General features: G+C 34.4%; 1 protein-coding gene across 2 annotated transcripts in view; it reads right to left on the bottom strand.

The window, feature by feature from the left end:
• The window catches only part of TBC1D32 (TBC1 domain family member 32), a 74,372-nt gene that overhangs the window by 25,811 nt on the left and 31,267 nt on the right, over positions 1–17,294 (bottom strand). For both annotated transcript variants that reach the window (XM_036381098.2, XM_054514410.1), the window contains exons 24-26: positions 8,258–8,380; positions 6,875–6,983; positions 5,953–6,046 (exon numbers count right to left, since the gene is read on the bottom strand). In XM_036381098.2, the coding sequence (XP_036236991.1) occupies positions 5,953–6,046; positions 6,875–6,983; positions 8,258–8,380 (326 nt within the window). The remainder of the gene's footprint in view (positions 1–5,952; positions 6,047–6,874; positions 6,984–8,257; positions 8,381–17,294) is intronic.

The raw sequence follows: 17,294 nt of genomic DNA, 5'->3' as shown, positions 1-17,294 counted from the left end.
TCTTAATACCATTTCTATTTCAAAACATTCTTTTCAAAGGATCTTATTCTTTTTAGATTATTAGAATATTTTCAACAGAATTATGATTTTGCATGTAATTTATTTTAAGCTCATCTAAAGAACTTAATGATTTCTAATTAGTAGATTGTATCCCTGTCGTTGGAATTTATTATACAATACATAACATTTCCAAACAATCTTATTATAATAACTTAATTATTATCATTAATAATGCCTCCAAATTAATTAACCTGAAATTTCTTTGTTATCCTCAAATAAATAAGTCCTCAGTATCTTCCCAAATAACACGCAGTGATGCTTAGGACAGCTTACTTATGAAAATTTAATGTGAAAAAGGATTTAACTCTTACAGTACTATCAGTATGATTTCTAGTTCTTTCTCTGCCCTTTTTTGTTATTTCTGAAACAGTTGAGTATTGAAGAAAATCCTGGAACTGCAAAGAAACACTCCTTGATACAAGTTAAATAGTTATTTTACTTCCTCAAGGATTGCAGTAATTCAGTTTGGCAGACAAGGATCAGAGACTACAAGCTGAGACTTAATCAGTCAATGTACCAGAGATCCATGCAACCAAGATACTGTGGTGCAGTCATGTATTTAATATATCCAGTACAAACTGAAACTGGTATCATACTGTGGAAACTCACTGCAGCTTATTTTCTTCCAAGTAAACCATTGCTTCCCTTAACTTGTCATTAAATGTGGACTATCACTTCTGCCAGCAGGTCATCATCACAGTACAAAAAAAAAAAAAAAGACAGAACCCTGGGGGGGTTTTTGGAATGACAATTGCTTCCAAACACTCATGATATCTCAAAAATGCCAGCTGGCTTTCACAATTTAGTAGGAAACTACAACTTGCCCAACAGTATTACCCTGTAGCTGAAACTTAAGCAACAACATAGTTCTGGGCTATGTATATTATGTGTTACTGAGGGCAGGCTGTCACACTACCACAACCACTAGAGGTGTTCCAAACACACCAACACCGAGAAACAGAAGTCCTGCTTTTATTTCTTCTCTTTTCTGGTTTGTCACTAAATGAGTTCACAAGTTATCCTAAATTAATGACTTGAATTTGATTTTTTTCCTGAAAAAATACTAGACCTTCTGAATGGCGTGAAGGATACAAGGCGAGGGAATAGGGGAAGGAGAAAAAAAATAGAAAGAAGAGAAAATATGAGGAAGAAAAGGTCTTAGTCATTTAAAAGCTAGCAAGCTTTTAAATATGGACATGATTGAAAAGAAGCTAATGTCAATTTAATTAATCTGCTGCACTTCTGCTCTCTTCTTTGTATGTGATAATATTTTGCCATCCCATCCATTACTTGTACTGCACATGGGTTTTTTTTTTTTTGGTTTTTTTTCATGGGATTACACAGAACAACCAATGCTAGCATTGGTTGTTCTGTGTAATCCCATGAAAAAAAACCCAAAACTCCCACATTTACTAATATATGAAGCTATGAAATTGCACTATAAATAAGTTACACTTCCATGCATGTATGAAATCTGAACCACTGCATCATAACAGCAAGTTTAAATTGATCTCCCTTTTCTAAAAGATGGTGCTTTATATGTCTTCAAATAACTCTTCAGCTATCTTGTTTAGATCTTCTAAAGCAAGTAAGACCCAGAAAAATTCATCAGTGTTTTATAAAACATAAGAAATGCAACAAGCCTCTTCTCATCTGACTGTGCTTTGTGGCAGAAGTGTTTTTCTGTGATTAATAACTAAGATCTGTAAATCCATGCATATCTTATTCAAAATCTAAACTGAGAGATTAATAACCTGACTACAATTTATTTGGCTAGTACATAGAAACAAATCCATATAGAGATATATAATTAAGGAAACCTCATGTGCATTTCTCATAGACCTTACTACTCTTTCACCTTTTTTTACTTGAGTGGACTTAAAAGCAAAAGGCAACAGACTTTTACATGAATGTCACAGCAAATATAAAAAGGAGTACAAGTCAAAGAAGTGTAGGTGATAAAGGCATTTATGTGACATTATAAGGAATAATAAAAAGATAATACAGCTGATTCTTTGACAGAGAAAATTTAAAAAAAACTTAAACACTGCTAATACCAGGTATTAAAAAACAGAATTAAATCAGATTAAAAAACCAAAACCAAACAAAACAAACAAGCAAACAAACAAACAAGAAACCCTCAATGAAATCAAACCGTAAAGATGGCAGCATGTTCCCATTAAAGTTAGAAGTTTAAAGCAAAGAACTCAGATAACAGTGGCTGAGGTAAATTGTCAAAATACTTTTCATAACAAATAACCAGATTTTTGGTACCAATTCTGAAATGTATGATTTCAGAAGAAAATAATATTAATGAATGGTGGAGTACACAAGTTTAGGGAAATGTTAAGCAGTGAATGCATCACTGCAGGAAATTTATGGACAATACTCTTCAGCCACAGTCATTACAGTCATTACCAACTGTCATAACTTCAGAGCTAGAAGTAGAAAAGAAAAACATATTCTGTGCAAATAGAAGAGTGAATATTACAGTTTAATAGCCTTGTAAAGAGTTTAACTTTTAATAATCGACACTATAGTAATATTACAAGTTTAAAAAAATCTTTACACAGTTGTTTCCTGAATATAAATATCACTCTTTGAAAATTACTTAATAGTTCTTCCTCAAATTACCTTAATAAAATAATAATTGAACAAATAACCGAGAAAAGCAACAGGGTTTCTTGCTGGAGTGTAAACAAGTAGAAATGGCATAATTAATTTTCACATATAAATAATGATCCACATAAATCATTTCAAGTTTCACTATAAGTTATCTTTGACAGAAGTGAATCATTAGCATATGGCTATCAAGTAGTTTTCAAACTCTTAAATACTGGCTGAAATTATTAGAGCATATTAACATACAACCAACCAAATTTATTTTTCCATAAATCCTTTCCTGCAGACTCATATACCTCACAAACAAATACCCAGCATCTGTAGAACCAGGACAGATATTTGTAAACATTGACGCACTGCAAGTTTTCCTCAAATACAAACATATTTTTGGGTGAGTCTGCTTACTCAAAGTGTCCTCAAAGAGATACTCTACTACATCAGTGTAGTTACTAAATTACAATAGAGACCTTTTTTATTCAGTGAGTCAAAATATGCTCTTGCCAGGGTCTGTGATCACTATAATAGCACAGAATAGAATAAAAGCAAGAGTATTAAAAGAAGAGCTCTGTTACATACAATCTTCAGGCCTTTGTGCTGGAAAACAGGTTCCATACAATGCCAGATTTACCACTGCTCTGCTTTTTATTACAGCTGAACCGTAAGGTGTCAGCGGTGCACATTTAGCACTGTTCTTCAAAAGAATTTATAGAATAAAGCCCCTACCCACTTCTTGGGTTTTCATGCTGGAAATCTCAGTGTGAACAAGTCCTTTTAATTAGCCACCACTCATAAGCTATTTTCAGTTTTATCCATGGTTTCCATTATACCAGATACAGGATAAATGAAGTCCTGAGATCTAGAAATGAAGCTTCCTTTTCCCTGACCTCAGTTTGGCCACACTAGTTCGAAAATATTCTGTTATAGCATCTGTCATTCAACTCCATCTGAAAGGAGGGTCATAAACAGGACTATTAGCAGTACCATATTCAAGGCACATCTGTAAATCGTTTTGTTTTTTTTTTTTAATGCTCACAAGCCATCTCCATCTATTATATAAATATATTAAAAAATCAACTCAGGTTATGCTTTTACATCTGCCATCACAATTATGTGATGTATAGAGGATACATTTTCAAAGTACAAAGAAAAGGTAAAATCCTCTTGAGCAATAAAAGAGGACAGAAATAAGAGGTCAGGACAGACAGGATGACAGTTACAGTTACAGCTTTTTCAGCAAAAGAAACTATACATTCTTTAACAGTACTAAGAATCTACCAGTCTTAATTATTCATGCCATAGAAACACCAAAATAAGGGGACCAGAATGGTACCTCACAGGTTACATAATGAAACACTACAGCGTGAAATCTGAACACAGACAGGTTCAGGAAACAGAGACATTGTGCTGGCCCTCAATCCTTGTCAACAGATACAATGAAGTAGTCATGCATTCCCACTCACACAATGGCAGCAGAACTCTTGCCAGTCAGAAGTCTGTGTGAAACCTGTCCATCTCCTTGCACTAAAGCAGAATCAAAATTCAACAAATATTTTTCTAAACTCCAAGCAATCTGAGTAGTACACAACATGAATTCTGAATATTCACAACAAAGAAGTTGTAAGATTTTGTATGAATGTAACTCATGAATCCATCTTGTAATTGCATTTTTAAACTCTCTTGTGAAAGAAAATTTCTATTGCTGCCATATCATAGTGCTTAAAAATACAGTTTAGATATTCTCCATTTTCTATTTATGCTCTTGATTTCTTTTTTTGCAAGCGTTACAATAGCAATTTATGAACTTCATTATTTTAATTTTTGATCTATTTATTCTAATGCTTTCTTTCAAAATAATTTGCACATCCTGAAACCTTTGGTCTGGCAAATCCTATGTTCACAATTGAGTGGCTTGTTGTTTTTTTAACCTAGTACTGAAATAGAACACTTTCAAGGGTTTATTTCCCTTTTATTTTCAAACAACAAACACAAAATATTTTGATGCCACTACCAAACATTCTGTTCATTTTGCAGTTATATAATATTTTACTTCAGTTACCCTTAACATCAAAAATGCCATTCCAAATTAAAACATTTCTTTGATTTCAATTTTTCAAACTCATTTGAAAACCTTTGACACTTCATTTCAGCAAATTTACTTTTAATCGAAGTTTTATGCAAGTTTTCTTAGTTGGCTGTCATCCACAAATGTGATAACTGTAACATCTATTTCATTAGCCCACTGGGTAATGATGAGCAACAGAATTATTCTGAACAAGAGAACTGAGGGATCCTTTGAACACATTCTGAGAATAACAATAACAGTATAATATGCTTTTCCAACCCAAGAACAACACTGCTGCCTCCTCAAAGACACCATTATCTGATTGCTGTCTAATGAAACTTGCCTTGGGAAGCCTGGAACAGTATTACAAAAGCTAAGATACAGAAAACTCCCTTCTTTTATAACTATATGGCCTTTCCTCTGGTCAGAGCAGGAAATCACCTTTTAATTTCTTTCCCCCCACATATACACAAACAGACTATTTTATAGTCCACAGTTAATGTAAAATTTCTATCACTTCTGTAAATCTGTCTCTGCTAAGGAAATTCATGATTTCTAATAAGTTCATCTCAGGGATATAGTAAACATGGATAAATACAATGAATTATTTATTTACCAAACAATTCACCTGATTCTTTTGCATTGTCTATGCAAACTAAAACCTTAAAAGAGTTTCTCTGTGTGAATTAAACTGCTGTGCCTAGGTAGTTCTTCAAAGGATTCTTCAGTCTGCTCACATTCCAAATTGATGTTCAATGTGGAAACCAACTATCCTAAACGCTGTCTATTTCACACACCACCAAGCTCAGTAAACACAGGGATGTGAATCACGAAAACAGTGTACAAAGAACTCTGCAGTTTAAGCAAACTGTCTTGCTTCAGTTACTAGAGAGATTATATAAATGTACCTTATGAGTCACCCACCAGAGACGAGTCAGGAGGTTAATCTTGAAGTGTGCATAAGAATTAGATTACCAAACAGCTTTTCAGATTGACAGTTGCACAAAGCCAGACAAGCAAAACTAAACCAACTTATTCAGTTACAATTGCGGCCAGCACTGAAATTAGCACCTTAAGTATTTCATGAGATTATGATCAGTGGGATGCGAGGGTGGGGAGCAGGGTGCAGGGAGGAAGGAAAAAGAAATTTTTTAAATTGACTGAGATACTTGCATGAAATCTACACTGCCTGCATGCTTTCTACATACCTTGTCTGAATTCAGCTTTCCTAGGAATTTCTGCAAGATAGCACTTTGGCACAGGGAGCGATGAAAACATTGGCCAAGGATATAGACCGCTATCCTAGAAACAGGACCAGAAATAAATTAATTTAACAGAAACATTAATAGCTTTTTCTCGATTAACAAAGGTACAGTTCCCAGAATTACAGCCTATTTAGTAGTTTGTTACTACAATTTCCAATGAGATGTGCTATCACAAAAAAAAGGATAGAAAATCCAAAAAGCTTTGAGAATATAATTTTTTATGGCGTATATATCACTGACAGTTTTGATTTTACAGTTCCTTTTTTCAACCACAAAGGAAATTGCAAGTTTTATAAAAATATTAAAAAGAAACCCCAACAACCTACTAAATTGTATTTCCAACTTTATATATTGATTTAGGTGTCTTTGTTGTGCTGACAGTAATCTGCATTTCATCTTTATGAGACTGACAGCCAGTGAGAAGTAGAACATTTAAAGAAGTTGCCTAACAAACACTCCTTTGTTAGAACATTGATGAAAGCTCTAGGTATTAGATATTGCATATGAGAACCCAAGAATGGAAAAAATATCAAATAATACGAAGATAAATGGAAAGCTAGTAAAGAAACCACAGAAATATAAAAGGAAAAAAACCAAACAAATTGCATTCACTTAAAAAGTAACATTAAAATGGAGCAAAATAAACATGTCATCTGAACATAGTATCTCCTAGGTACATGGCAATCCCCAGATAGTGGGAGCAATGTATTTGCTCAGTGTATCACTTCTTTAAAATATTAACACTTCATAAAGCTAAAGGTGGTCTGGTGTTAAATAATTTTTCACATGCTTAATTACCAGCAAAAATGTTCAGTTAATGAAGGCAGAAGTTACAGAAAGAAACTGGTAAACTTAAAATTCTAACCTTATCTAATTCTCTCAAAGGCAGAATCCTTTCCTGTGGTCCTCCAATCAGATTTATCCTTACAAGAACATGGTTTCTCTCCACTGACAGACCATCAATTATAAAAACTCTGTGGAAAAAACCCCAAGCAAAACACAACATACCTTCAAAAATTACAAGCTTTGATTTATTGACTATTTAACATAGAAAACTTAAAGAAGCAAGAATATTTTGAGAAACATACCAGAGTTAAAACACAGTCTGGAATACAAATAGGCATAAATAAACAGAAACATTAGGTATTTTGAGATGTCTCCAAGCATTGTTCTGTGAGCTTCCCTACCTACTACTGATTAGAAAAATTTGAGCAATTACTGGACCCAAAAGACTAGAAAATCTCACAGATTTTCTTATGTCACATAAAAAATTATATAATTAGGGCACTGACAGTTAATGGACCATAAAAATTTGCTCCTTATTTTGCCTACCAGTATATTTCTGCTGTCACAAATAAGCAGAGTTATTCACTACTTGAAATAGAGACAACTTGCTGTCTGAAGTCACTGTGCAGCCCAAAGTACAAAATTTTTGAAAGCAGTAACATCCAGGTTTTATTCACCAAGTTTCTTAATAAAAGTTTTTCCTTAGAAGGGAAATAGCAGCTTTCATGTTCAAATAGTAAATAAATATGATCTTCACCCATACTGTTTGACTTACATTCTCTAATGGTCTCATATAACAAACAGTAAGAGGAAAATACTTAAAACTCAGCATGCCATGAGAAAGAAAAAAATGTCAGTAACTAAATGACTGTCTGCTTCTGTCCCAAAAATACTTTTTTCCTTTTGAAAGGATGCACTGTGTAATTTTATTTAGAAGACAGCAGTGGAAAGTCATAGAAGCTGGGGAGTTGACCAAGCCACTAATAAGCTGTTGGAGAGTTGACAAAGCTACAAACCAAACAATAACAACAAGAACAAAAGTACTCCCCCCTAAAAACCCTGAAGTACTGATGGTGCCTGTAATTCATTAACATTAAAACAATACTCTGATTTTATATTAAATACATAACATTAAAAAACATATAAAATTAAAGGCATACTTACATTCACAAGTTTCAAACACTTTTTGTTTTAGAAACAACTTAAGAGTAATACAACTAAAAAGTAAAAAAAAAATTTTTTTTATTTTTTATATTTTTGGGGTGAACATGGGAGAAAGAGAAGGCTATTATTCTTTTCATAATTTAAAACTGCTGACAAACCTGCATGTAAGGAAACTTATAGACATTAGAAGCCAGTTTAAGTGAAAGCATTTGTATGTTTAAAGCTAAGGCATTCATGTATTTGTTTTCAGGAGAAGAGTTTGATAGTTAAAATAACATTTACATCAATCAATTCTTACCCTGGTCCTTCTGAAGTTTCTGTGACATTTTCCTCCTGAGCAGTTAGTAAAACTTGTGACACTTTATACTGAGTCTCCAAGAGTAAAAGGGTATTGAGCTCACAGCACAGCACATTTAACAGCCTGCAGAAGGAGACATTGAAATGGTATCACATCAGTCAGGACTCCAGTAATGCACAGAAAGACAAGGGTAAACATGTTTATGAGATCTTGAAATGGAAAGGGAGAGGAGGAAAAAACAACAAAAAAACCCATTTGAAGTGCCTGAAAAAACCTCACATACAACTAGGTCAGGAACACTTTTATATCCTTTTTAACCACTCAAGTGGCACAACCTTAAGCAAACAGGGAATGGCTCCCAACAGTTGTTTTTATTGTGTGCACTGAACAACCAGAGAAAATACCCACTGGTCAGCTCAGTTGCTTTTGAGTTTACATCACAGTGTAACAAAAATGATACAGGCTTAGTAAGACATTCCATGTGAAATATAAGGAAATTATACAATAATAGGCTGGTAAAGCAACTCAAAATTAGGTTGTCTGAAGGGGGAAGAAGGAAGGGAGGTAAAAAAAATATCTTTCATTTAGAAAAGAGGCTTTTAAGACCTTCTGTATAATCACATTTAACGCAGTTCAAAAGCAATAAAAGATTTAGCATGTGACATAACCAACAAATCTGCTGGGTTAGGTTTTTTCAGAGAAACACAAATGGTAAATGAAATGAATAATAACAAGTGCACAAGACAGTACATTATATACAATTTTCTTTCATAACTTTGGGGCAAATTAACAGGGTGAGTACTCCAATATATTTTCATATAAATCTGAAATAAAACAGTCCAAATCACTTACTTTTTGTTTTAACTAATCTAATCACTCTAAGACCACAACAGAATAATTTCATTGTGGGCTTCCAGTTCAAGGAAAACAATGTAACTAAACATTCTTGTTACTGGTTTTATTTCCTGTTTTAACACAGTCATAAATTAAGGCTGATCAGCATTATATTTTGTGTTCACACAAGATTTTATATGAACTAGAAAATATACTGTTTTAAATTCATAGTCTGCTAGTCAAAGCTTATTTTCTTCCATGTAATTCCTCATATGTTTCTACTGACAATAGCAAAAATTCATAAGCCATTGTCTCAATAATTTAACACCTGCAAATTTATACAGTTGTGGCCAAGGATTAAACAGCCAAGATGAGAATATGTCACAGGTTTTTTTCTGTTGTTTTTTAAACAAATTGTTGTGTTCATTTTCAGTACTCTTCAGCTTTATTTCTTTTACATTAACTATTTTGTGACATCAATTTGTTCTCAGTACTTTTCTAAATCACAGAAGAAGAAATGACAGTTCGACTATAATTTTTATTATTATTTAGAAGAAAAAACCCAGAAAAGAGCTCTGAAACCATTATGAAGATGGATAATTTTTTCTGTGAAGTACAGTAAGTGGCAAAGACCAGCAGTTAAAAACCACTTGGGAGAATACTAGTAGCTGAGAATGCTTTATAACATCATCTCCTCTGGTAGGCAAGACAGAGCAAAAAATAAAACAACAAGAGCAACCAACCATGAGCAAATAAAATTAGGTAGATGGAATAGTGGTAGAATAAATGATGAAATATACAAGATCTAGTGTATGCAGCTGTTGCTTGGGCATCTAAATGAAATTTTCACCTACACAGAAAAAGACATTTAAAAATGCAACTATTGAAGTAGAGGTTCTTTGGTTAATTGTGCTATTCCATTAATTATCATCCAAAGTCATAAATGTATAGAGTAAAGTTTCCAATTAAAAAGAAAATAACCCACATTTTATAGTAAGTATATTTGTACACATGCTTGAATACAGCTATGGAGCTTTTTGTCTTTTTGTTTGTTTTTGGAACATAAGAATTGGATCAGACTCCCCATCTCGATATCTCATCTATAAGAAGTACATGCTTATGAGAATGTATAAAACCTTTAGAGATATAACACAATATGATTAAAGCATATATTTTTGAGATATGTTTTTAAATTTTCTTTAGAAAGATTCCCAACCTAAATACTGCTGAAAATTGGAAGATACACTTTGATGAAGTTCTTATACCTGGGAAGAGCCCAATGCAACAGTATAGGCAGGGGACAATCAGTCATAAAGCAGCTTTGCAGTCAAGGACCTGGGGCTCCTGATGGTCAATAGTTTGAACATGAGCCAGAAACATGCCCTTGAGGGCAATCACCATCCTGGGCTGTGTAATGAAGAGTGCTGCCAAAAGTCGCTGGAGGGAGGTGACCCTGCCCCTCTACTGGTTCTGGTGAAGTCATACCTGGAGTGCTGGGTCTAGTTCTGAGCTCACCAGTAACAGCATGACATGGATGCACTGGAGCAGGTCCAACAAAAGGTCAAGAGGACAATTAAGGCTTGGGCCATCTGACATAGGGAAAAGCTGGGAGAGCTATGACTGCTCAGCCCGGAGGATCCTCAGGGGAGATCCTGTCAATGTGTATAAATATCTAACAGGAAGGTTTGAAAATTGAGTCAGACTCTTCTCAGTGATACCCAGTGAAAAGACTAGATGCAAAGGACATGAATTGAAAGACAGGAAATTCCATTTTAATATACTATGACGGTGGTAAAACAGTGGAACAAATTGCCCAAAGATGCTGCAGGATCACCAGCCTTGACAATACTATAAACAAGACTGGACACAGCCCTGAGTAATGCTCTATAGTTGAACCTACTTTGAGCAGAGCAGTTGTACTACGCAATCTTCCATCCCCCTTTCAATTCTGATTATGTAATTCTGTGATCGCTACTAGTAAGATATACCACACACCCAGGAACAAACTGCAATGCATATAAAATAAAAGTTTATCTGAAGGCAGTCCTTTATAGAAGAGCAGTTTCAAGGAAATTCAGAAATATCAAAATACATGTCATAGTTGTGAAAATATGCTAGGAATAAGTAATTTTGTTCTGAATTCTGCATTTCCTCCCCTATCCATTTTTCTTGAAACGTACTCCCTGGATTCTACCCCTTCAACTACAATTTCACAATTAATACTTCACTGCAGAAATCCCTAATCTAAAAGAAAGCATTCTAACTACTATTTTGTTCCATGGGCTATCTCCTTAGTTTTGCTATGTGGAATCATATTGATTTCTTTAATTATGACACAACAAAAGCTCCTTTGTGGGGTATAAATCAGCTAGTAAATAAACCTTGCTAATTTTTATGCTGTCTCTCTACATTTTTTGCCTGAAAATAATATAATAAACTGTCCATGATTTACTCTGAGCTGCTATAAACGCATATTATGAAGATAGCTTATGACCACCTCAGTATTTTTTCTAGGAGTTCCTCTTAAGAACACAGAAGAGTATGTTCTTTGTTCTTTTTCCCAATATCAAACCACATTTCTCTCAAACAGGACCTTTATTATGTTTTTCTATTTTTCTGCAGTTCCCACGACACCACCATACACTATTCTTCCTTACTTTCATAAGTTCTTTCCAAAGGCATTCTGATGTTCTGTCCTCACTTCAGGCATATCTGCTAATGCTCAGCTGGCAGTGAAAGATGCAAGATATTACTTTTGAAAACAGCAGCTGTAACAGTCTGTGGTGGGTTAACATCAGTCAGCAACTAAGCACCCACCCTGCTTCTCACTCCCTCACCGCTCGTGCCTGGCCAGTCTCTGACTAATGAGACCTGCAAGATCAACCTCCAAGCCCCTCAGTGTGGGATGCTATGTGGTACAAAACATTCCTCTGGTCAGCTCAGATCAGCTGTCCCAGCTGTTTTCATTCCCAATCTCTCACACATTCCTAAGTATGGCTAATGTTTATAAAAAAGAAAGCCCTGTTGCTGAGCTGCTGCTTGCACAGCATCAGTGGAAACATGCTGTGTTATCAATACTCTTTTAGTCCCAAATTCAAAACACAGCACCCATATGGGGTGCTATTAAAAAATCTGACCCCAGTCTGTATGGACTCTGGAGAAACAAGATAAAATTTTATGCTATAAGCAGCCCAAAATTTCCACCACATAGAAGAAAGCAAGCAGCTCATCCGAAGTCAACTATACTACAATCTCAGTAATAGATGTGTGCATGCAGCATAAAATGGCCAACTAAACACAAAATGCTTACATTTCTGCTATAGACAGTGACATGATGCTGAAATAGAGGACTAAATTGGTCTTTAGTAAAAGGTTTTCTTTTGGCTTGTAGTTACACGCCTTCTACAGATATAGCATGGCTGAATCAGGCCAGTGCAAAATATATAGCATGATATTTGTAGAGAGCTCAGCTGTGGGACAAGGTAAGGTGCTTTTTTTTTCATCTCTCAGGAATAAATATTAAAAACTGAAGAGCAATAAAGCAAGGACTGGAACTTCTTTGCAGTAGCAGGACCTCCTTTTCACTAAATGGCTATGTACAACAAAAGTGAAACCCAAAGCCAAATCTGCATTAAACAATTCCAGTGTCATCATAATGGAGGACAGCCCATTTAACATCAGAGCTTACATTAATAATTTGATTTACTCTACTACACTTTGAGTAAGAGCCTAAGCTTCAATGAGAACATGGATCCAAACAGTGAATGGCAATTATTATCAAGTGCCAGACCAGTAGACAGAGGCTATGGATAAAAAAAACCCTACAGAAGTCCAAAGCCACTCAGTCAGTGTTGGAACACAAAGGGCATTTGGAAGCTTCAGCCAAGCAAAGCTTTGCACACTGCCTTTGCAAACTGAACAAAAGGCATTAGAAATGAGCAGATAGAGGATGCCTCTGCACTTGGTCTAGCTAAAGGATTTAGGCCTCTAATTGTTCCACTGAGGATGATGCATGGTTTTGAAAAAAAAAAAAAAAAAAAAAAAAGAGTTTTAGTGGAAGCTCCTACCTCAGGGCAGTCATGTTTCTCCCAGAAAGAAAACTCAGGGACTAACATATTCCTTACAATGTTTTCCACATAAAAAGATTTGCAAAAGAGCACTTACACCATTTCAGCTACCCAATGTACCTACAAATGGCATATAACGTGATTGCTAATGATAAAAGTTTCCCCAGCTAAATAAAAATGCATTTCCTGAGCATCACTTGCCAGCCTAGAGGATCAGAAGTGAAAAATTTTAAGTTAAGTAAAGGAAAAAAAGTCAACAAACAAGTAAAATCTGATCACAGAATCTACTGTTCCTATTTTATTAGCAATTATTTGTTTTAAGTGAATAAACCTAATAAACTTCTATAAATTATAAGTTAGCAAAAAATTGAATTAACTGCGTAACTCCATGATCACAGATAATGTGGAAGCATTCTCGCATAATCCTGTTGCAAATCCCCATCATTAGTAGTCACTGCTAATCCAGACCCTGTCCCCTTTTACCTTTGCATTCTGCTACTCATGATGCTTTTTCATAAAGAGAAAGGAAAAGAGAGACTAAATATAAAAAGCATTGTGTTGCAATCATTAAAATCACACATTCTCTTAATTAATAATAATACACATAATGCAAGTACAATTAAGGAATGACCTATTTCATATGCTGAGGCTACCTCACTATTAAAATGCTATTATATAAGGGAGGTGTTTACTATGCAGTTGACAAAGTAATGGAGAAGAATGCAGGAACATTTATTATTTGTATTTCCTAAACTCACAAAGTTATCTTTTGCCTATCACATTTTTTTTTTTTCATTTAATTCATTCACCTGGATTTCACTGGAATGCTCTAGATTAAATTTTGACAGATATGTACTGCTTTAAGGCAAATTTCAAGATGCTGATTGATTTTGATGTCAGTAAAGTATAAGCCATTTAAATTTTCTTTCCTAAATCTTTCTCTGCTAGTTTTTTAGGGCAACAGAAAGAGATACAATGCATTTTTATAATTCTCTCCACTCACTTGGTAAGCAAGAAAACATAAACAAAAACATATTCACCATAATATTTTATATGACAAAGAAAATGTCACCTAACAATGTCAAAATTTTTATTACACAAGCCTGAAAATAACAAGCCAATATTATTTTTCTATTTGCAGCAGACAGTAGATTTACAATCCTGAGGCTGATACAGATGAGCATATGACTTAGACTAATATTTACAATTTTCTTTAATTCCACAGAAAAAGAAATGCATTTATTCACACAGAGCATTGTAATAAATGCTGGGTTTTCAGCCTTGCCTTAGAGAAGCCTAAAATAAATCTATTTTCCATTCCAGTTCCAACTGGAATGGAACATTTACACTTCTACAAAACGGGTTATCTTCAGATATCTCTAATGACAGGCAAACTCATTGAATCTTTAAAATTAAACAGTCAAAATCTGCATATCTGAAGGAAAAGGGTTTACCCGCAGAATTTTCCAGGTATTTCCCTGCAGAAGGCCAAACACTTTAACAGAGTTCCTTGATGCTCACTAGCAGGAGGCACCACAGTGAACAAGTGTGGAGCTAACAAAGGTCCTTCTGACTCAGAATGTATGTACAAAAGACCTTTTGACTTCACAATATTTAGGAGTTTTATTGATTTATGCTTAAAATAAGCCACTGGGGAAAAAAAAAAAAGATAGCCAAAGGGAAAAACGTCTAATTTTCCTCTTTAAAGTACTCAAATGCCGCTTACTGCCATTTTATCATATATCCACAAAAAAGAGATTCCAAGAACAGTGTGTTACAAAAGTACTCTATTAAGTAAAAGGGAATTTTTGCAGATCTGCCTGTAAACCAACTCTTATCTCCTCCCACTACCCCACAGTCTAGGCATATTCCAGTAATGTTGTTTCTCCTGTTTTTTACTCAAGCCAACACTAATTGAGTATCTTCTAATTTATTTTGGGGTATTGATACTGTTTAGAGACAGGAACCTGATTATCAAAGCTAGAAATTCTTACTCTGCCACACTTAAATCCAGCTAATAAAATAATGTCACTATCATTCACAGAAAACCTATTTTCTGAATAGAGAGAACAGCAATATGTAAATAGCTGAATAATCCTTCAGGCAAAGACTTTGAACATATATATATTATGCATATGCTTTCTTGGCAGGCTGTAAAAACTCATGAATGCATTTACTGTACTGAAATACTAGACAAAACGTGTTGATAATATATAATATCATTAATCTGAAAGATTCCTTTTTAATATACGTTAGAGACAGTTAGAGAGTTCTTCAAAGAGCTTGGCCTCAACAGGGAGGTGGTAAAGACTTCTAGTGTCACATTTTAAGAAAATTGTTATTTCTCATATGCAATATCTTTTAAAATCAAATTTATGGGTATACTTGTATCAGAGAAATAAAGCTGATCATTAAACTAAGAAAATACTCTCTGTTTAGTATGTCAAAAAATATTGCTTTAATTACTGCTCTTAATTTCCTTTTAATAGGATTTGTGCTCTGATGGCAAGTTCAGAACCTTCAACAACAGAAAGACCACTGAGAATTTCTGCATTAGCTCCTGTGCATCCAGATTTTCAGCCTGTACAAAAGAGTGTCTGAGACAGCCTTCAGTATTCTTTTATCAACTGATATTGGCCAACTGGGAGACTTCTCAATTCTAAAAAAGTGTAAATCTGCTTTGAAGCTAAAAGCTGAACTGACAGCTTGAAAATCTTTCTATAGACAAATTAGGAACTGTCTATATACTTAGACATTTCTATTCCTATCTCCAACTTCTTGCCTAAGGTTTCCCTTTAATAAATAAATAATAGTAATGATAATAACACCTTTTTTTTTTCTCCAGTTAGCTTAAAAGGACCTTCAAGTGAACAAATCTCATCACAGAAACACATAATAGATTCAATTAATGGAATATCAGATCACTGTCTGAAACTACTGAAGAATCATCCTAGGCAAAGATACTTCAAAGAATCTAAAAACAAACAAATAAAAAAACCAAACAAAAAACCAAAACAAAACAAAAACCCAAACAAACAAACAAAAAAACCCTAACAAAACCAAAGAGTAACAACAAGAAGAAAACCAAAGGAACCACAGATTTGAAATTAGCTACAGCTTGTGGCAGAACTGAGTATTTCACCCTTGACCACACAAACCCTAATCTATATGAATGCACCATAGGGAGTATTCTTTAAAGACTAAGAGATATTGGCTATGCACACCCTATTTTGCTTCCCTATGTTTTCCCTTTGCTTTCTACTGCATGCACACCACTTTACAGTGGTTAAGCTTGAAAAGTGAAGTTGACAGCAAAGCCTCTACCAGACTGTCCTTCAAAATTGTAATTCAGAATTCACGCTTATTCAAAATGAAAAAAAACTATCCACCAGAAAATGAAGTAATAACATTACAAACATAAATATCCCAAATACCTGTGCCTTTTTGGATTAAACAGACTGTGGAAATACCTATGTATTTTATGCTTTATATGCAATTGCACACCTAATAACCAAAATAATTTAAGACACTGAAGCTCAGTATACACACAAAGGAAAATGTAGTTCTAAATTGCAGAAGTTGTGTAACAGTCAAGTACACGTGTAACTGTTTTGAACAAGAAAAGCAGGACCTCACCATATAACACTGTAAGTTAAAGAGATCTGAAGTTCAGCACATAACCATGGGTTGAGTTGAGCCACATATATAGTGTATGGCTGTGTAGATCTGTGAACAATTAAAAGAATGTGGCTGTATTATTGGTATTAAGTCTAGCAGAAATGTTTCCAGAGAATTGCTTCACAAAATCATACTGTTTTTCAATGCTGCAATTATCACCTAAATATTTAATTTCTATGTAACAGCAAAGAGAAATTAGATCTTTTGCTATAATTTCCACATTTTCAGATCTGTTAAGCATTTAATATTATTTGGTATAACTCCTGCTGAACTTAGAACTCTTGATGGAATTTGGTCAAGGAGAAAATCAACCACACAAGGCGAGGTTCGTTTTACAGAACATGGATGTCTGCAGTCAGCAGCATTCACAGGAAAGATCACAGAACTTTAAAATGAACTGTACACCTCTCATGTTCAGGTAATACAGGCCACGGTTATTTGCAAGTCTTAATACTCTA

Source organism: Molothrus ater, chromosome 3 (genome assembly GCF_012460135.2).
Source record: "Molothrus ater isolate BHLD 08-10-18 breed brown headed cowbird chromosome 3, BPBGC_Mater_1.1, whole genome shotgun sequence".
Classification (NCBI taxonomy): domain Eukaryota; kingdom Metazoa; phylum Chordata; class Aves; order Passeriformes; family Icteridae; genus Molothrus; species Molothrus ater.
This window is presented reverse-complemented; position numbering and strand designations above follow the sequence as displayed.